Source organism: Gorilla gorilla, chromosome 2, assembly GCF_029281585.2.
Source record: "Gorilla gorilla gorilla isolate KB3781 chromosome 2, NHGRI_mGorGor1-v2.1_pri, whole genome shotgun sequence".
NCBI classification, from domain to species: Eukaryota; Metazoa; Chordata; class Mammalia; order Primates; family Hominidae; genus Gorilla; species Gorilla gorilla.
Window position 1 is genome coordinate 204,592,344 of NC_086017.1, and position 22,120 is coordinate 204,614,463.

General features: G+C 38.7%; 1 protein-coding gene and 1 long non-coding RNA gene across 2 annotated transcripts in view; one reads left to right on the forward strand and one right to left on the reverse strand.

Annotated features, from left to right (window-relative positions):
* ATP13A4 (ATPase 13A4) overlaps positions 1–18,360 on the reverse strand; it is a 154,956-nt gene extending 136,596 nt beyond the window's left edge. Inside the window, exon 1 of the mRNA XM_004038221.5 lies at positions 18,073–18,360. Coding sequence (XP_004038269.3) covers positions 18,073–18,132 — 60 coding nt within the window. The 5' untranslated portion in view covers positions 18,133–18,360. The remainder of the gene's footprint in view (positions 1–18,072) is intronic.
* LOC109026421 (uncharacterized) lies at positions 16,734–18,918 on the forward strand. Its single transcript, XR_002005453.3, has 3 exons — positions 16,734–16,827; positions 17,030–17,090; positions 17,595–18,918. It is a non-coding gene; the product is annotated as an uncharacterized lncRNA (long non-coding RNA).
* The last annotated feature ends 3,202 nt before the right edge of the window (positions 18,919–22,120 follow it).

The following is a 22,120-nucleotide window of genomic DNA, read 5'->3' on the forward strand; positions in this document are numbered from 1 at the left end:
CCCATTCATGATTTTAAAACTCTCAAAAATATAAATAAAAGAGAATTCTTTCAACTTAATAAGGAGCATTTTTAAAAACTTACAGTAACATATGTAATGGTGAAAAACTAAATTTATTCCCCATAATATCAGGAACAAGACAAGAATGTTCACTCTCACCACTCTTACTCAACATTGTTCTAGAATTTATAACTAGACAAGAAAAGGAAATAAAAGGCATACAGAAATAAAACTTACTCTGTTTACATATGTCATTTCTCTGTAGAAAATACCCAAAAATCTACCAAAAACTATCTTCTAGAATTAATGAGTGATTTTAGCAGTTACAGGATACGACGTAGACATACAAAAATTAATTATATTTCTATATCCTGGTAGTAAACATATGGGTACTGAAATTAAAAATACTACTACAATCACTCCAAAGAAATGAAATACATGTAAATTTAACAAAACACCTACAGAACTTATATGCCAAAAACTATAAAAGGCTTATGAGAAAAATGAAGGAAGATCTAAACAGAGAGAGACACCATGTTTACGGTTTGGAAAGCTAAACATAGAAAAGATTTTAATTTTTGTCAAATTGATATCCAGATCCAATGCAATACCTATCAAAATCCCAGTAAGATTTTTCTGTATATAAACAGGATAATGCTAAAATTTATATTAAAAAGTCAATAAATTATAATAGCTAAGACACTTTTGAAAAATAACGAAGTGAAAACAATCAGTCCACCTGATTTCAATACTTATCATATAACTGTACCATAATCAAGACTGTATGGCATTGGCACATAGACTAATGAAATAGAAGAGAAAACTGAGAAACAGACATACACAGATACACCCAACTGATTTTTGACACATATGCAAAAGCAAGAAAAAATAGAATTTTCAACAAATGGCCATCAAGTAATTGGATATCCATAGGCAAAAATGCCCTCAACTTAAGTCTTATATCTTACACAAATATTAACTCATAATGGATCACACATTTAAATAAAACATAAAACTTTAAGAAAAAATGTTGGAGAAAATCTCAGGACGTCTGGCTAGGCAAAGAGTTCCTAGACTTGAAAACATCTTAGGAGCAAAAGACCTGAAAAATGTTATCCATAAAAGGAAAAATTGACAAATTGGACTTTGTCAAAATTAAAACTTTGCTTTGTGAAAGAGCCTGCTGAGAAGAGGAAAAGAAAAGCTACTGAATGAGAGAAAACATCTGTAAACCACACCTGGAAACAGCTGAGAAGATGTCCTGCAATGAGTGAATAGTTAAATCAACCACAGCACCATGGAATACTACTCAGGAATAAGAAGGAACAAACTATCGATACACAAAACAACCTGGGTCAATTTCCAAAGGATTATGCTGGGAAAAAAAAAAAGCCAGTGTTAAAGGTTATGTCCTATATAATTACATTCATGAAATATTCTTAAAACAACAAAATTATAGAAATAGAGAGTAGATGCATGTTTGCTGGGGCTTAAGGAGGAGATACAGGTGGGAAGGAAAGAGATGTAGCTATAAAAAAAACAAAATGAAGTTTCCTCGTGGTGATGGAAACATTCTGTGTCTTGACTGTATCAATGTCACTATACTAATTGTGATACTGTACTATAGTTTTGTAAGACATTGCCAATGGGGGAAACTGGGTAAAGGGTACTCAGAATCTCCCTGTATTATTTCTTACAAGTGCATATGGATCTCCGAATATCTTTTTTAAGAAATAAATGAGCTGGAGTAGGTATCTCCAGGTGATTTTTTATATCTGAAATCCAACACTTTTGAAAGCCTAAGGATCCATTGGCTCTTGGTTATAAATGGCTGCACTATTTCCAGCAAGTGAAACTTCTTACAGGTCTGGACAAAAATGTTTGTGCTGGTTGTGTAAAGGTCCATGTGACCTCAAAATGAAGACAGGTGAGTAACCAAATCAGACAGATCCTAGAGATCTACATCTATTTTAGAGATGGAAAAAACAGAGGGCAGGCAAGGGAAAGCTCCTCACACAAACTTTATTGTTAATGGAAGAATCCACATTAAAAAAAAAAACCCTAGGCTTTAAACAGGGCCATAGCAGCTTGTAAATATCTACTGACTTCACTGACAGCCTGTGCAAATCCTTCAGTGCCACTCAGCCCAGGCCCTTTCAGCACTTGTGGATGAAAGCACTTGGACAATTCTAGTAAGTAACATTTTACTAGGGGCAATAAAGGAAAGGTTAATAATAATAATAACAATATTAATAATATGAGACCAAAAAGGAAATGAGCAGGAATCAACATTTTCTGTAATGTCCCAGATAGAAAATGTTTTAAGCTATGTGGGCCATATTGTCTCTCACAACTATTCAGATCTGCTGCAAAAGGAGGCAGAAGCAATATGCAGACAAATGGAGGTGGCTATTTTTCTTTCTTTTCCTTGTTTTTTCTTTTTTTTTTTTTTTTTTTGAGATGGAGTTTCGGTCTTGTGCCCCAAGCTGGAGCACGGCCTCCTCCGCCTCCCAGGTTCAAGCAATTCTCCTGCCTCAGTCTCCCTAGTAGCTGGGATTACAGGCATGTGCCACCATGCCCAGCTAATTTTGTATTTTTAGTAGAGACAGGGTTTCTGCATGTTGGTCAGGCTAGTCTTGAACTCCCAACCTCAGGTGATCCACCCACCTTGGCCTCCCAAAGTGCTGGGATTACAGCCGTGAGCCATCATGCCCGGCCATAGGTGGCTATTTTTCAACGAAAGTTTACAAAAATAGTCAGTGGGCCATATGTCCCCACGGGCCATAGTTTGCAGACCTCTGCCATCAAGAAACAACATGTAGGAAAGCAACCTGTTCATGGCAAGAGTAACACCATCTTGAAGCAAAACCATCACAATGGCCAATGTTTGACTCCTATCTACCAAGGCGTTCCTGCAGCAAGGTCAAGAAACTATGCCTGTGGCATGGACAACTTCTCATAAAGATGCTTATCTAATTTCCCAGTGGCCATGAGTTTCACAAGAGGGTTTGAGACAGGATACATGCTCTACCCTAAAACCTGGCTGGAGAAAGAATACTTTCTGGAGGGCTCAAGAATCCACCACCTCACAGCTGCCTAAGACATCGCTTCCGTGCCTAACTCCCTATTAAATGTTTCTTTCTGAGAAACCAGATTTGTCAGCTTCTTTCTTCAGCCTCTCAGCACCCTGAGACTTTGGAGATGGGGTTGCACATACCTGCTCACCATGGAACACAACAGAAACAGTTAGTCTTTGCACCTGTAGTGATAGTGCCTACCTAATGGGGTTATTGTGAATCGAAAATAAAGTATCACATGAAAATGCTTAGCAATGGGTATAGGACGTAGTAGTTAGTCAATACATATTAACTATTATTATTATTAGGCATATTTGCGTATTCTTTTGCTATTTTCAGTTGGCCACTTACTTTATACATGGACACTCTGTGGGCAATTATTTCAATGTTGTTAAAACTCAAAATTAATTTTTTTCCTGCACTGAGACCTTGTATAATAGTTCAGAAGGAAGATAATTGGATGTATCTCCCCATAAGGTTGAAAGCCTCCACAATCAAGCTTTTATTAAAGAACAAGTACTACCACTGTGACCACAGAAGATAGAATTCGACACCAAGGTAAGAGGAATTTTCACTTTTATTTATTCCTAATAGGGTAGGAACAGCAGGGAGAAGGTACATGGGAAATTTCTGAAATGAAATATGAAGCCCCGCAGTTTGCTGCTAGAGCCCTATTCACCCTGTAACATGTTCTGCTTGGTCATAATTGATCCTTTAAATGAACATACTGCCTTTCTTGGAAATTCCTTGAACAAAGAGAGGCTTCATGACTTGTCTGTCACAGAGTTCTTCCTCATACTTCTCCGTGATGGTGAATGGCAAATATGGCAATTCTATGTCTCCAAACCGCATCCCTCATGACAACGGAGCCACTAATGAAGAGATGAGCTCCACCTTAGATCTTTACTCCTGAGAGGAGTATTAAAATCAAACTGGCCTCACAAATGTGTAGACCTCCAAAGGGTAGGATTTTAGGTCACTAAGGCTCTCTGCCAAAAAAAAAAAAACAAAAAACCCTTCTAGCTTATACAAAACACAAGACAAGATTTATACACAGAAATATTCACTGCAATATTACTAGTAATGCCAAATAGAAGGCAATCAATGTATATCAGTAGGGCAATTATTAAATACTATTATATAGCCATTAAAAGAATGTTTATTAAGTATTTTAATAATATGAGGGAAATATACATAATTACATATGAAGAGAAACAACATAAAATCATGCAGTATGATGTTAAATTTAATTGAAAAAAAAGGTGGAACACAAACAAAATAAGACTGGAAAGTAAATACATCAAGCAAAATACTAATGGTATTTGCCGCGGGTGACGGCATCATTGTGATTCTTCTTTTACATTATAATTTTCTATATTTTATACATTTTATTCATTGAACATGTTTCACTTTTAAAATCAGAACAATAAACAGTATGTTTTTTGAAAAGCCATTTTCTACCTGCTCACAGATTATTTTACAAAGATATTATCTGATCACAGATTATTTATCTGTGATTATTGATCACAGATTATTTATCTGTGATTATTGATCACAGATTATTTATCTGTGATTATTGATCACAGATTATTTATCTGTGATTATTGATCACAGATTATTTATCTGTGATTATTGATCACAGATTATTTATCTGTGATTATTGATCACAGATTATTTATCTGTGATTATTGATCACAGATTATTAACCTGCTTACAGATTATTTCACAGAGATATTATCTCTGACAAAAAAAGAAAAAAATCACCTTCAGGGACCTGAAAACTGTAAATACTATTTTTTCAGTTAGTTCACCAATTATATATTGACCATCAGATTGGAAATTCTGTTTCTTTGTTTGTTTGTTTGTTTGTTTGGACTACCCCACCCCATTTTTCTCACTCCAAGTAACAGTATCCAATACCCCAATATTCTTCTGGCAAACTACACCCTTCACTATTTGCAGCTGATGTGCTTCATGCAGAGTTGACTCTGACCCCAACTCTAGGAGAGGGCATGTGAAAACAAGCATAGTATTCCAATGGCCACACAAATAAATTTAAAAAGCAAAAATGATTCAGTCAGAGCCAGTGAGAAGGAAGAGTATTTGGCTAAGACTATTGAAAGAAAGGCAAGTTCTTTTTTCCACTGAAGTGGTACCTGGGGATGTGTAATCCTAGAGTTATCAGAGGGCTCCTTGTGAAGTATAACAATAAAACCCAGCTTGGAAGTTGTGTCCATGGCAATCAGGCAAGAGAAAGAAATAAAGCGTATTCGAATAGGAAAAGAGGAAGTCATACTGTCTCTGCTTGCAGATGGCATGATCCTATATCTAGAAAACCCCATCACGTCAGCCCAAAAGCTTCTTAACCTAATAAACAACTTCAGCAAAGTCTCAGGTTACAAAATCAATGTGCAAAAATCAAAAGCATTCCTATACACCAACACTAGACCAGCAGAAAGCCAAATCACTAACTCCCATTCACAATTGCTACAAAGAGAATAAAGTACTTCGGAATACAGCTAACAAGGGAAGTGAAGAATCTCTTCAAGGAGAATTAGAAAACTGCTCAAGGAAATGAGAGAGGACACAAACAAATGGAAAAACATTCCATGCTCATGGATAGGAAGAATCAATATCGTGAAAATGGCCACACTGCCCAAAGTAATTTATAGATTCAATGCTATTCCCATTAAACTACCATTGACATTCTTCATAGAATTTGAAAAAAACTACTTTAAAATTTATATGGTACCCCCCAAAAAAAGAGTTCCCATAGCCAAGACAATCCTAAGCAAAAAGAACAAAGCTGGAGGCATCAGGCTACCTGACTTCAAACTATACTACAAGTCTACAGTAACCAAAACAGCATGGTACTGGTACAAAAACAGACACATAGACCAATGAAACAGAATAGAGATCTCAGAAAGTACACCACACATCTACATCCACCTGATCTTTGACAAACCTGACAAAAACAAGCAATGGGGAAGGGATTCCCTATTTAATAAATGGTGCTGGGAAAACTGGCTAGCCATATGCAGAAAATTGAAACTGGACCCTGTCCTTACACCTTATACAAAAATTAACTCAATATGGATTAAAGACTTAAAGGTAAAACCCAAAACTATAAAAAACCTAGAAGAGGCCAGGCACGGTGGCTCACGCCTGTAATCCCAGCACTTTGGGAGGCCGAGGCGGGCGGATCACAAGGTCAGGAGATCGAGACCATCCTGGCTAACATGGTGAAACCCTGTCTCTACTAAAAAATACAACAAAAATTAGCCGGGCGTGGTGGTGGATGCCTGTAGTCCCAGCTACTGGGGAGGCTGAGGCAGGAGAATGGCGTGAACCCGGGAGGCGGAGCTTGTAGTGAGCTGAGATCGCACCACTGCACTCCAGCCTGGGCGACAGAGCAAGACTCCATCTCAAAAAAAAAAAAAAAAAAAAAAAAGCCTAGAAGAAAATCTAGGCAATACTATTCAAAACATAGGCACAGGCAAAGATTTCATGACAAAAACTTCAAAAGCAATTGCAACAAAAGCAAAAATTCATAAATGGGATCTAATTAAGCTAAAGAGCTTCTGCACAACAAAAGAAACCATCATCGGAGTGAACAGACAATTTACAGACTGAATGAAAATGTCTGCAGTCTATCTGACAGAGGTCTAATATCCAGAAACTATAAGGAACTTGAACTTTTATAAGAAGCAAACAACTCCATTGCAAATGGGCACATGGAAAAGAATGCAGAAATCACTAAGAGTACGTAAGCAACACTAAACTAGTCTTGCCAAACCAACCTCATATAGTCTTTTGATAGCCGATCTTAACCAACTGGTTAGGACAATCATTAACACACACTTTATCTGATTTTCAAAAGTCTCTCTTGAGGATTTTTGCTTCTGAATGTAGAATGCTACAAAGAACATCACACTCCCCCAACAACCAGGAAAAAATAGAGATAACCCACAAAGTCATAAATTTTCTTGAACTCATCAGATAGCTAAAGTTTCAAGGAAATCAAGTAAACCAAATTCCAAAGAACAAGTTCTTCCAAAAAGAAACAGGTTAAAACAATGTTTTTACCTTTTGCATCTCATGAAAGTGATGTTGGCCATACGAGTGATAAGAAGAAATGAGCTAAAATTTTAACAAATTTATAAAGTCCAAGTTTGGACTACAGCATCAGTTTAGCTTGAATATCTAAAGGTCTGAGACTCAGAAAGAGGCTGGCATCCACTCAGAAACTCTTCTTCCCAAGCATCAGTTGGTGTTCATCAGACAGACTGGGGGCAGAGGAGGACATCAGAGAGAGCTCCCTTTGGCAGCATAGGTCTGAAGGAGGTAACTAATGGCTCCAGGAGACAGGCTCAACTTCCCTCTTACCTCTCTGGACTCTTCTCTCCTACTATTTAAGCTTCTGGAATGAGATAGTAATTGACAAAGGCCAATTACTTCTAAGTAAGAAACCATCTGCCAGGACGCAAGCAAAATTCAATTGAAGCTGGATGAAGGATAAAGGCAAAAACTTTTACCATTCACTATTCTGAAACCAGGATTCTACCTTAAAATCAAATGAAATTAATAGCTAGTGGAGAAGCAAGAAACTCTCACCTAAGAAAACTACAAGTATAAGACAGATTTGGCTGCCACAGAGAGGGAGAATATGAATATTGACAAAGCACTACTCCCTGAAGCTAAGATACAAAGGGATTGCCTAAGACTAAGTCTGGACAAGTGCAACAGATAACCCTGTCTACCTCTACTACAAGCCTAGCACTGAGTCATAAGCCCAGGAGGATACCACTGGGAGAGAAACAGGAGCACAAAGAGAGACCACTTCTACAATATAGGAATGCATAGATGACTAAAAAGTGAAGGAGTATCCAGATGATTTGATTTCAACACCTGTGATCCTAATCACTTCTAAGCCCAAAATATCAGAGATTTAAGACTTGTACAAAAAGGGATCTGGAGGTTTTGCTTCTCACAAGTTCAAAATAAGCCCAAAGTATAAAATAACTGCTAAACTAATAAGTACTGTGTGGGGCTTATGTAGCAGTACTAGTACTTGTACTGGTAATAACAGGCTACATCAAAAGCATAAAGTACACTTAGATATGAGCAGAAGGTTTGAAGTCAATCTGCCTATGCTTAATTTCTGTTTTTGTTGCTTCTGAGATGCCAGATTTGGGTATATTATATAGTTTCTCAGTGCCTCCTTTTGTAAGATTGAGGTTAACAACCCACTTGAGTCAGGAGAGAAGAGAGAAACTCATAATATATGCACACATTTTTCAATTCATCTCATCAGAAATATATCAAATAAAGTCAATGTGACATGTTAAATATAAACATGAAATAAGATAGTCTCAGATCTCTCCATCTACCCAAACTTCATTCTTGGATAGTTTTGTTTTAGAACTGGCCTCAAAACATGAATCATTTTTCACAATATTGTCTTCTAAGTACTGATTCTGAAACTCAAGTACCAGAGTTTCAAAATCCTTCAGCCATAGTTCCCCCAAGAAGGCAACAGATTCTGGAAATGCTGAAGTGATTACAGTTTTAGCCAGGGCCCTGCATGTGTACCCACTGAAATCAGAGTGTCCTGGCCTGAGGACATTACATTTCTCTGGAAAGCATTCAGGACATTTGGGCCTCCTCTCTGTTCTTTTTCTGAGGGGCCATTTCAGGTACAGCTGTACTCACTGTCCACAAGAATAGCCTTAGGCTGAGGGAAAAGTTGAGGAGATGGTGTTCTGAGATGCCTTTCAACTCTACCCAGCCTGTGGTTTCAGGCAGCTTACCAAGGTTTATAAGAAGGGCACTCAGAAGTAGCTATGAGCCAATTTGTCAAGTCAACCTACTCTGTCTAGTCTTCACAAAGCCTTGAAATGGGCACCCAAAATGAATCTCTTCTGGATCCATTGGCAAATGACCAACTCCCTCGCCAAAGTGCCAACTCAAGTTCCTGTGCTCTGTCTTCCATGGGCCTGAGGACCCTATACGGTTCAGCATTGGTTAATCATTTGCCAATAGATTTACTCCTTATTTCGTTATTTATGAGTAGTTGACACACAACTGCCATAAATTTCCAGTTCCCATTTGATTTAATGTTTCCAGATATGCTTTTTCTTTCCTTGACCAAAAAACTCACAGCACTTTGAAAAAAAAATGAGTATTACTTAAATTTCTTAAGATGTTTCACAGCGGTTTTATCTGTTTTCAAAATGTTTAAATTGTGTGTGTGTGTGTGTGTGTGTGTGTGTGTTTTGGCAAGGACCCCAAGAAATCATCTGTATTGAGCCTCGGTTCAATCCAGTAAGGTATTATTATTGAAACTGGCCCAATTGTCTCATAGAAGTGATCTTTATAGTCTTTTAAAATAAAAATATTAAAATTGACTCAGGTCTTGAAGATTGAAACTTACATTTGGCCCTCCCTTAGGAAACCCACCCTCAGGACTCCTGAATAGTATCAAGGAACTGAAACTCACCAGATCATCACATTCAGACAGTGAGAAACCAGGTCCCTCATTCCTCATGATTTCCTTACCACTCCCTAATTCCTGTTTACCCAATGTAGTTACATTCCTTTCCTGCTACATAAACCCCAATTGTAGTCAGTCAGGATATGGATTTGAGACTGATCTCCCATCTTCTCAGCTGCAGCACCCAAATGAAAGTCATCTTCCCTGGCAATACTTGTTGTCTCAGTGATTGGCTTTCTATGCAGCCAGCAGCAGGACCTAGACTGAAACCCTGGTGTTTTGGTAACATTATCTCCACCTCGTAAATAGGCCAGTGTTAAAGAGAGGTGAAGTGCTGCACGGTTGTAAGAATAAATAATGTTAGAGCCAACACAACAATGTTGGTCTCCAGGCTCCTAATGTGTATCTTTTAATTACACCCTAATGTTTTTTCTACCATCAGCAACTAAAGTAGCACATCCAAAATTTAACAAAAACAAGAGGCAACAAACCATTATTTAAGGCAAGGACTTAAGCCATGGCCTGCCATTTACTTTGCCAAACAAACCTGGTAATGTCACTTAACCTCCCTATGCCTAAATTTTCGTATTCATAAAAGAGAGATGACAGTTCCTTAGTGGGTTGCTGAGAGGATTAAATAAATTACTATGTGTAAAGTTCTTAGTCCAGAACTTGGCTCAGATCAATCACCATATAAGTATTTGCTCTTACTATTGCCATCCCTACTCTCGGCTTGCTCCTACTTTTCCTTTGGGGATTAAATGGCATTATCATCTTTCCTCACTGGACAAGCTAAGAACCTTAGAGACATCCTTAATAACTACTCATCCTGTTACCTCTTCTTTCTTACTTCCCAGTCTTTGGATTATGAAGTCTTCTTAATTCTATCATTTAAATATCTATTAAATCCATTTTTTACTCAGCATCTTGTCTGACAAGACTATATAGTTTAGTCCTATTCCTCTCACCTGGACTATTTCAAATACCTCCTCACTGTTCTCTCTTCCAACCAACTTTGCTCACTCCACGATGTAACATCCTTTAAAGTATCCTACCATATTACTCTCTGCTTCAAAACTTCCAGTGGCTTCCACATTGTGTCATCCAGGCTGGCATCACAATCATTCTGACCAAATCCAGCTCCACCATCAAAGATTCTAATTCAGTAGGTCTAGAATGGCACCTAGGAATCTATTTGGTGTGTATTCCCCCACCTGATTCTATAGATCAATATTTGAGAATCATTGGAAAGGATACTCATTAGAATGCCTTATAAAGTTCTTCAAAATCATACTCCACCCTCCAGGCAAATGAAATGTCATCTTTCCCCTTGAAGTTTTCTTTGACTAAATTGTTCCTTCTTCTGTGTTCCCACAGTTCTGTATGCATAGCTCTCAATATGATACCTATTATATCACACTTTCATTATATTTGTACCCCTGGGTTCCTAACTTGCAGGGACAACTTCATGGGCACACAACCTGTGTGGTCACACAGGGCCCACACTCAGAAGGGCCCTACGCTCAGAAGGTCCCTATACTTGGCTTAATGCTCTGCTATCACCATCCTGAAATTCTTAATAATTGTTGAACAAGGGACACCTCGTTTTCACTTTGCACTGGGTCTTGCAAATTATGTACTCAGCACTGCCACTCGATTGTGAGCTGCTTGAAAACAGAAGCTATTTGCTATTCTTTCAAAATCCTCCTTGGTTAGCACAGAGGACTCCTGGCAAAAAGTAGAGGTTTCTTAAATATTTGTTGGGTTTATACATGAATGGATGAAAAGATAAAGTATCTCATAGAAAAATAGTGTAGTATGGCTAATTAACTCTGAAGAATAAGCTTTTGTTATTCTTGGGGGAGAGGGGGACTAATTGATAAAATCCTGAGACTATTGACCATTGACCACTCCAAATAAATAACATAACATTTTCTAGGTTTATTTTTAAATTACTCAAACCACTCCTACTTTTGAGACCTCCTGCATCCCTGTTCTCAGAATGCAAAATTACAGTTAATAGAGCTTGCAATTACGCTATCATGCCCAGAGTTTTTGTGCCAGGTACTGTGTTAAATTCTGGGTGTAATGGGAAGGGGAAGGGATAAGCCAAGAAAATGTTAATTGAGCAGGGTCCCTGTCTTCAAGAAGCAATTAAATTTCACTCCTCTAAAATTTATATCGAAGATGAGTTGACTTCATGGGAGTTCTGCAGCAACGAATTGAGAATAAAGACGTTAGACTTGGCCAGTGGCCCAGCTTCCTGAACATTTCAAATGACAAAATGTCTCAGCCCGAACACAATTCCCCCACTATGAGATCTGTGGGTTCACTAGTTAACATTGGCAACCGACTCAGAGGTGCTCATGGAGCATAATAAACAAGTGGCTATTGAGGTGGGGGAGGTGCTTTTGCTCCCGGGTGTTAGAGAAGAAAAGATGAACATCAGCTATCAAAGTGAGCCAAGTAATTGGTGGAAAAAAATGTTCCTAGCTCCTGCTGAAGGCATGACAGGACTTCCAATGTGGTAACGACCACACACCACCCTGCTGCCACATTATGTGCCCATTACTAGGTTCTCCGAAATGACATGGAAGTCCAAAAAGAGTTTACCGTGCTTTTCCACTACTAGTTTTTAGTTACCCACTACTGGTTGGTATAATATCAGTTACAAAATTAAGAGATTCTAGTTGAAAACATATAAATGCCAATAAACATACAAAGATGTGTTCAACTTCAAATCAAGGAAATGTAAAAATAATACAACCACAGAATATCAGTTTTGTATACTGAATGAGCCAAAGTTAAAAAGACTGATAATTTTCAATGTCAGCATGAATGGAGGAGAAAGCAAGTATTCTCAAAAAAGATTGCTAATCCGAGTATAAATTGGTACAACTATAACTTCTGAAGGGTAATTTGGCATGATGTGTTAATCCAAATTTAAAATGCATGTCCCCTTTGAGGCAGTAATAATAATTCTAGGCCTTTATCTTAAGGAAGTAATCTGAAAAATAAATATCTAAGTACAAAGTTGTTCATCACAGCAAAAAAAAAATTAGAAATAATACCTGTGCAACATGGGAAACCTGCTAATACAGCACAATTCATCCAAACACAACTTGAACATTGAAATAGTTATGTGACACTATAATTATCAAATATATATATATATATATAGACACAGAGAGAGAGAGAGATCCATAAAGCATTTGTAAGTATAATGGAAAGTCTAATTTTTTTTAAAGTAGAGATAGAATCACTCCATTTTTGTTAAAAAATATATATTGGCCAGGTGTGGATGCTCACGCTTATAATTCCAGCACTCTGGGAGGCCAAGGCAGGTGGATCTCTTGGGTCCAGGAGTTTCAGACCAGCCTGGGCAACATGGTGAAACCCCGTCTCTACATAAAATACTGGAAAATTAGCCAGGCATGGTGGCATGCGCCCGTGGTCCCAGCTACTCAGGAGGCTGATGTGGGAGGATCACCTGTGCCTGGGAGGTTGAGGGTGCGGTGAGCTATGATCACACCCTTGCACTCCAACCCAGACAGAGACCCTTTCTCCAAAAAAAACTAACATTAAAAAAATACATATTTCTAAGTATATGTATATTTTTTAAGAATAGAATTTTTAAATCAATGGAATAATCTTGTTTTGCCATGATGCAAACAAACGGATAATATCCAAAAACAATATTCATGTTGTTTTTCAACATGTAGCAGGGAAAAGGGAAATTATGAGGCAATAATATGTTCAGTGATGTGCTGGTAAGTATTTAACAAATGGCCTTCAGGTGGGGCAGGGTGGAAGTCCCGTTGTAGTATTCACAGATTTCTGTGGCATAAATACCACCAACATTATTTATTTCAAGCTACCAATGTGATGTCACTGAATTAGGAGTAGGAAAGAAATGGGAAGAAATACAATTGCACCATGCTGTGTAATACCACTACCTCGTATTTCCATGATACAGATAAATTAGGTGCAAATAATCTCAAAAGCATAGATAAGTATGAAGATAGAGCAAAATAGTTATAAATGGTGAATTTTAGGTATTTTTTTTTTTTTTGAGACGGAGTCTCACTCTATTCCCCAGGCTGGAGTGCACTGATATGATCTCAGCTCACTGCAGCCTCAACCTCCTGGACCAAAGCGAGCTTCCCACCTAACCCTCTCAAGTAGCTGGGACTACAGGTGGATACCACCACATCCAGATAATTTTTTTGTATTTTTATAGACAGGGTTTCACTATGTTGCCCAGGCTGGTCTGGAACTCCTGGGCTCAAGCAATCTGCACGCCTCAGCCTCCCAAAGTGCTGGGATTACAGGCGTGAGCCATGGCGCGCAGCCTGCATTTTTTATTGACATGTCTGGTGGTAAACTCATGAAGCATATTTACTTCATTCTTTAGATCCTTATTTGTCATTTCAATATTTTTACAATAAACATATGTTACCTTTATAATCAGAAAAGAATTCAAAGGTTTTTTATTTTTTATTTTTTGCCTTATTTGTTAAGGCCTAGAGAAAAATATCAGGGAACGTTACTTTTTAAAAGTCTCACTGGAACAAAACATTTCCCCAAAAGACTGATTGTGTTAAGGTGTAACTAAAGAGCAATGTTAGACTCAATTAAGCCATGATACCTTTGTTCAGTCATGGTATAAGGAAATGGTTCTAAACTCCTTCAAAATAGAAATACAAAACGTCAGGACTCAAAGAGATTTGTGCTCCCAGACATTCTCATACTCTCACTTTACAAATAAGGAAGCTGAAAAAGGTAGGTGTTTTCCCAACGTATGCACAAGGTAAGTAGAAGATAATCCAGCTCCTCTCCATTTATAAGTGGTCTCTACGGCCTATGAATAAAAGTACATATTCCTGGCCAGGTGTGGTGGCTCATGCCCATAATCCCAGCACTTTGGGAGGCTGAGGCAGGTGGATCACAAGGTCAAGAGATTAAGACCATCCTGGCCAACACGGTGAAACACCATCTCTTCTAAAAATACAAAAAATTAGCCAGGCATGGTGGCATGCAGCTGTAGTCCCAGCTACTCGGGAGGCTGAAGCAGGAGAAACACTTGAACCCAGGAGGCAGAGGTTGCAGTGAGCCGAGATCACGCCACTGCACTCCAGCCTGGCAACAGAGCAAGACTCCGTGTAAAAAAAAGAAAAAAAAATTACATATTCCTTTTGGTATAACTGAATGGCAAGAGACGGCCTCATTTTTGTGGGATAGTATTTATTCAATTGGTTAATTGCTAAGCCCTTGGCTTTTTACCTTTATTTAGATGATAGCAGCTCACACCTCACCAGAACTGTATACTTCTCAAAACATGTTTATATGGATTATCTCCACGGATCTTCATGAGAGCTCTGTGAGTCTGGTAGGGGTAAGAAGGACCACTCCTATTTTACAGGTATAAAAACTGAGGCTAGAGCAGGCAAGCGGCTGGCCCAAGGCCGGTGAGAGCCAGGCCTCCCGTCCTGTCCCAGTGCTCTCCCGGCGTTTCCTCCTCGAAGCCTTTCTGAGGCAGTCATTTAGGTGAACCTTCCCTGAAGGCCACTTTCTCACCTTTCCTTCCTTCTCCCTCCAAAAGCTTCTTTCTACCTTTGGGTCCTGTCTCATTTCGCAGTTAAAGATATTATTTTCAGGTCACCTAGGGTTGCTCTTTAGTTCCTGTTTGCTTTTGGTTTGTTATTTGTTTATTTATTTATTTTTATCTATTTACTTATTTTTGAGACAGAGTCTCGCTCTGTTGCCAGGCTGGAGTGCCATGGCGCGATCTTGGCTCACTGCAACCTCCGCCTCCCAGGTTCATGCCATTCTCCTGCCTCAGCCTCCCAAGTAGCTGGGACTACAGGTGCACGCCACCCTGCCCAGCTAATTTTTGTGTTTTTAGTAGAGATGGGGTTTCACCATGTTGGCCAGGATGGTCTCAATCTCTTGACTTCGTGATCCGCCCGCCTCGGCCTCCCAAAGTGCTGGGATTACAGGCACGAGCCACCATGCCCAGCCTGTTTTTGGTTTTTTAACTCCAAAATGGAAGATAATCCCAGGCATCTTTAGGCCTCAGAATATTCTTCTTTATTTGACATGAGGTCTAAACACTAGCATGTTGTTTTCTCTTGAAATTTGAAGTAATTTCTACCACAAGAGAAATTATGTTTGCAAAGGTTCAAGTAAAGTATATTATAAAGCATGAAACTAAACACTTTGGTGTGACACATTTCTGGACTTGGAAGTCAGAGAAGACAGACTTATTTAAGATACTCGAATTATCTAGAAGAAAAAAGAAACTCAAATTATCTATAACAGAACAGATGCTGGGGAATCTAAGAAGACTGGATGTTGATGTTCTCCTTAGCTTTGTTTTATGAAGGAAGGGAATGTGTTCTGTTAAGAGTGGAATGTTCTCTGGAAGAACTGGAAAAGGTATCAGTGGGCTATGTTCAGGTCCAGAGACAAAAGAGCTGTCAACTTAAACTAACCTGTGCGGTGCCTCAGCTCCTGGACTTACTGGTTGATGCAACCTTAGGGAAAGTCTGTGTGCATCAATTTCCTCATCTTTAAAGTTAGAATCACAGTATCTACCTCATAGGGTTGTGAGGAAAACTAAATTAGCTAGTGGCCAAGAAAATGCTGTGTATACTAAAAATCACTACAAAATATGTAGACTATCTATATAGCTTGGTAATTTTTAAAGTTTACTGCTCTGGGCAAGGGATGGAGGAGTGAGTTAAAAAGGAACAGAGTGTCAGACACAGCAACAGGCAGGTGGCCAGGTTTCTGTAGGCAGAAGAGGATGGAGAGCTCAGGAGTGCATACTAATTGCTGCACCTCTGCTGAGACTACTGGCCCAATGACTGCCTACCAGAAAACACAGTGTCCCTTTCCATATTAAAGGGCCTCTCCTAACTGGGCTTTCAGCTGCATACAAAACTACGTGGAGTTCTCCATGTATCTGATGGTGCCGTTATGAAGATGAACTGTTAACTAAATTGCTTTGGTGGAATATGTATGCTAGGGAAGAGGTAACAGTTTCCCTACAACCATGAATGTCTTCTGGAAAATAAATGATTCCTATTGAGACTTGAAAAACAAATTATCCGAGAGCAGAAAGGGGTTTACTGGAAAAGAGTGAGTGTAATTCTAAATGAGAGAGAGAAAAAAAAATGTTTCAGAGGAAGGAGCCCCTGCCTTCTGGTGAAGAGTATTCAAGATGAAGATAAACTTTTCAACTTAATATCGAGAGTAATGAGATATTCACTTCCTAAAGAAAACTCTTTAAAGAAACAAAGATGATATCCAATGTGGGCTAGCAAGCCATTTCTGGTGACATTTGTGGAGGGGCTGAAGGCAATTCATTTGGCAGTCAAATCTGAATGAAGTAAAGGATATGGTTAAGAAAGGCACCTGAATTAATGTACATTTTACTTCTTTATAATTTTTTCAGCTTTGATAGCAGAAGGGATCTACTCTTGAAAGTCCAAAAAATGTTGTTGCTATAGGAACAGGTAAGCAGATTAGACTTGAAAGACCAGTTTAGGAACAAAGAATGTAATAGTCAGGGCTAAAGCAATTAACTAAGAAAACATTTTAAGTAAATATCTTTCAGGTTTGTTATTTACATATTAATTCCAGGAAGATTAAATGCTATTATGGAATGAGAGCGTCACATTTTAACATTTTAATTACATCATTACTGGCATAAAAGACTATGCTTACACAATTAGCAGAAAGACCTTATTAAACAGAAGTACACATTTCTAACTCTCTCTTGATTACATTGTAATTGAGAAATACAGTTTTAAATTCATCCTGAGCATGAAAGTCATCTTTGATTTTCCTATAGTTCTCAAGATAGAAGCACATCTCAAATCAAAGAGATACTGAACTACCGAAAGTTTTCTGTAACCAATCTCTATAATGAGGAAGCCACAAAAGTAAAATTCTAGAAGAAAACAGAAATGTGTGTAGGCTGATAATTGTTAATATTGCATGTCTTCCCTGTCCAACAGACTCGGTGAACAAGACATGTGAGAAGAGAAGGTCAAAGACCCAGCTGCACTTCTGCTTCACTGCTGAACTTCTGCTTCTTCGTATCAGGGAATACACTGCTCCTCACATTAGGGATTTCCTAAAATTGTTAGGTGTTTTGAACAGAACTGGCTATACCAATGAGGCTCAAACAAGAATCATAAAGTGCATGGTGCTTCTCTCCCTCTCTGTTTTCTTTAAAAAGAAAACATTCTTGACAAGACGAATACCATATTTTCATTCTAGCAAATTTCTGCTGTCAGAGGTTATATTTACAGGATAGAGAGATTTCTCAAACATGACCTTTTCTCGTGTAATACCAGAGTGAAATTTTAGAGAAGTCTGTGTGTGTGTGATGCGTGCATGTGTGCGTGTGTGTGTGTGTGTGTGTGTGTGTGTGTGTGTGTCTCGCAGGCTGAGAAGTGGGATGGGAAGAAGGGAATGTGGCTAGAATCTTACCATCTCATTCTCTTCTCCTTCATTGAGCAGAGCGTGCTGGCCCTTCTCAAAGTGTCCCATGAAAAAGTTATTCCACACCTCCTCCCTGACCTTGTCGGGCAGACGCTTCCAGGATGAACTCCAACTCGCCGAGCCACTGCAGCTCCTCAGCTGACTAAAAGAGTTAATGATCCTCCAGGATAAAACTCCTCCTTGAGCACACACCTTCTCTCAACAAATGACAATACTTGGCAAACTGAACTCCTCCCACGAGTCGCCCTCTGCTAGGAGGAATTGCTGGCTGCTCCCTGCTTATTGCGTTCTCTCAGAGCAGCTGTCTCAAAGGAGGCTGCTCCCATGCCGATCTTTTTGTGCCCAACTTACAGGGAAAGAACTCATTGCCTGCCCAGTGCCTGCCAGCCTCAGACTTCTGACTGCAAATCCAACAGGACAATACAGAGTTGGCAGGACCCTTCTCAGGAGCGAGGAGCGGGTGCAAGAACTCCCAGGTCACTGCTTTATTCAGAGGACCTAAGGAATTGGGTTGAGCGGAAGCCCACAGAGCTGCAGATTTTCTTTGATGAATGAAAGCTTCAGTCCACAGGTTTCTAATAGTACTCTCATTCATTTTGCTTACAAAAGGTACAGATTATCACTAATCCTCTTCAAAAGGTATTTGTAATCACATTTCCTTGTATATGCAAAAAAAAATTATATTTAAAGTGTATGTGAAATTAAGTTTACTTTTTTGAAACACATGTAGAAAAAGAACAAAGGTATCATCAAACTAGTCTATGTAGTCTCCTTTCACTAAAATATTGAAGGTTCAACACTTAAGGAAGTCTAGAAATAAAATATTCAAATGACTATATGGCCAGACTCTTTTTTAATTTGTTTACACATTTATTCAATAAACAGTGCCTGAGCACAGGGACTACCTAAAAAAGTTAAGTCATATTTGCTACCCTCGTGTTGATGTAAGGATTCAAACATCCAAACAAATATGATAGAAAGTGGATTGTTATTATAAGAGCTGGAACAGAAGTCTAAGAAAACTGTCAGAAGTCCCAATGTGGTGTAGAGAAACACACCCCTACCCTAGCTCTGGCAAAATACCTGTATTCCAGCTGCTTGTCTGCACTGGCCTTGCTGTGTGATCATTTAACTATAGGAACCGGCTCTTCTCATCTGGTACCACCCGACAGGACTTTTGAGAGAATGGAATGAGATCATTGTGAAAGTACATTGTACGGCACTGATCAAGTGCTGTTAGGATTATTAAACTAAATGTGCATTTGAACAGTAGGTGTTAGGACATAGTGGCTGAGGGCATATACACTAAATTTGGAAGGCCTGAGTTCAAATTTGGACTGTACTAGGTGGTCGTTGTGCTACCTTGGGATATAACAAGTTATACAAACTCCATTCTCCTCTATTTCCTCACATGTAACATAAAGATGATGATAATAGAACTTACATCCTAAAACAGACTTTTAAGAAAGAGTGCCTGGGAAATAATAGGTGTTCCACAAAAGATAGTTATTTTTACCTTCACCATGTCCACTGTCTCTCCCTCAAGCTACATTGGCAATGATATCTCCAACCTGACCCAAATAACCCTAATGTGACCAAGACCAATGTGTGCATGTGTGTGTGTGTATGTGTGAGTATGTTGTATGTGTAAAACCTTGAGCAAATAGTAAAGTATAGGATAAACATAAAAAGTAAGCTAAGTAAACCCATTGTAATAGTAATTACAAAATATATATGTACGTGTGTGTGTATGTGTGTGTGCGTATATATATGTGTAGTTCTCTTGGTTTCACAAATTTGCTAGCACAATTTAACCAAATAAATGAAAATAAAATTAACATTTTATCACAAGGTCAAAATGTAAGGAGTAAGGTTTATGGGGGGTGGTAATAAAAATGTTCTAGAACTACTGATGGCTTCACAAACTTGTGAACATACTAAACCTCACTGAACTGTATACTTTAAAAGGGTGAATTTTATGAAATGTGAATTATATCTCAATGAAGAGATATAACAAATTTAAAAATCATACCTCAACAAAAAATTATACCTCAAAAAAACCTAACTGGACATTTAACAGCCTTACTAGGCAGTAATTGTATATTTAGTACAGAAAAAATATAAAACAAGCATATTCCAAATTTCATCTCAACTGATGGAGGTTGAGGAGTGTTAGTATGTGACGTGGTGAAACTATATCAGTGCTCTTGGGCAGGTGAGAAAGAAGTAATTCATTCTCCTGTTTATCACTGGCAATATTTGCAGTTTCCTTTTGGCTGGGTTCCTGAATGCACTTGGCAACTCTTGCACCCTTGTGGGATTGAGATGAGTGTGTAACTGATTAACAGCTAGAGGAGAAACTGTACACAAACTTACCCCATCAAATAAATCAGGTCATGCTGCTACAATATTTAAGCTAAACTTGAACAGGAAAATATGTAAGTCCTTACGAACATTAAAAGCTTTTATAAAAATCAGATGTCCATGGAAAATTATTTTCCACAAACCTGGTTCAGTAGAGCTGAGGACTCCAGTAGTGAGAGAGTTTCCTCAGGTTCCTTGGGAGTTCTATTGGTTAAACATCTAGATTTTATCGATGGCAACACTGCTTATGGACAGCACTCACCCTCATTTAGTGCTTTTGGTCTACAAACATAACCATAACCAGAAACAGGGCTAGGTTGTGTGGGAAAGCAAAGAGAACATTTACAGAACACTTCCAGATATGAGGCACAATTCTAAACAGTTTACACTCACTGTTGCACACAATCCTGACAGAAGCCTCTGTGGTTGATACTATTCTGGTCATTCTTATTTGACACAGGTGCAGACATTAAGTAATTTGCCTACATTCAAACCATTAGTAAGTGACAGAATGAGTATTCGGACCTAGGCAATGCAGCTCTCCCAATCCGTGATCCCAGTTCCTGGACTAATACCTCTTCTACATATTTATTTGGCACATCCAAAGTGCTCTGCAAAGAGGTTTGCATTTATATGACCAGAAAAGCCTCTCTGTGAAGGAAGCATTTTGAGAAAGGCCTTGGAAAGAGACAAAAAAGGCTTCAACAGGTGAAGATGCTGAGGCTCGGACAAAGAGTAAGGCCGCAGGAAAGAGCATTTGAAGCAAGGGAATCATCAGAGGGAGAAACACATGGTCATGGTCAGAGCAAGCCCATCAGCCTCACTGCAGCATGGGCTGCATGAAGGAAGAAGAGGGGAGTGACATGTGGCAGGGAAATATGGACCAACGCCATGCATGGAGGTCCTGAATGCCAGGTCTGAGTCTGAGCTTAGTGCACAGCGTGACAATAACATGGAAGGCAAACTGAACTCCATAAATATCCCTACTGTTCCTGATCAGCCTGTACTCTCATATTATAGGAATCAGGTGCCAAAGCGACTCAGTCCTTCTATGCAATACTGTATTTATGTAGACAGTTTTAACCTTCTAAGTTAAGTCTTCTATTTCTCTTTGGAACATTGTTTGAAAAGTTGTTCTTGAATTCACCCTCCCTTTCCTTAATTGTGCCTGTTCAATATTTCTATTCTATACTCTATGTGCCTCACGGGTTGTGATGTGGCGTAGTAAGAATGGCAGATGAGGATTTGGTGTGGTCTGAATTCTAATCTTGACATTTTCCTGAAGGATTCCATTCACTCATTCACTTAGCACTAGTTTGATTAACTTCAGTATGCCCAGATCTGTAATAGATGAAGAATAGAGATTTAATAAATTATGCCCCAGAAAAGTTAAGTCCATTAAGAAACAAGACCAACACCAAAATATAAATTCCATATAATATGCTAATTACACAAGAGTGACAGAGGAACTTCAAGTAGGGAGTTAGGCCAGGAAACCCTCACAAGGATAGGAGTTTTATGCTTGTCTAGATAAATACAGGTGGTAAAGGAAAGCATTATTAACCAAGGAGACGGAGAGCAACAGCACAGATGAGGGCTCGCACACTGCCCATTCTGGGGGCTACAAATTATACACATACATTGATATCTCAGAATTGAGAGGAATGTCCAA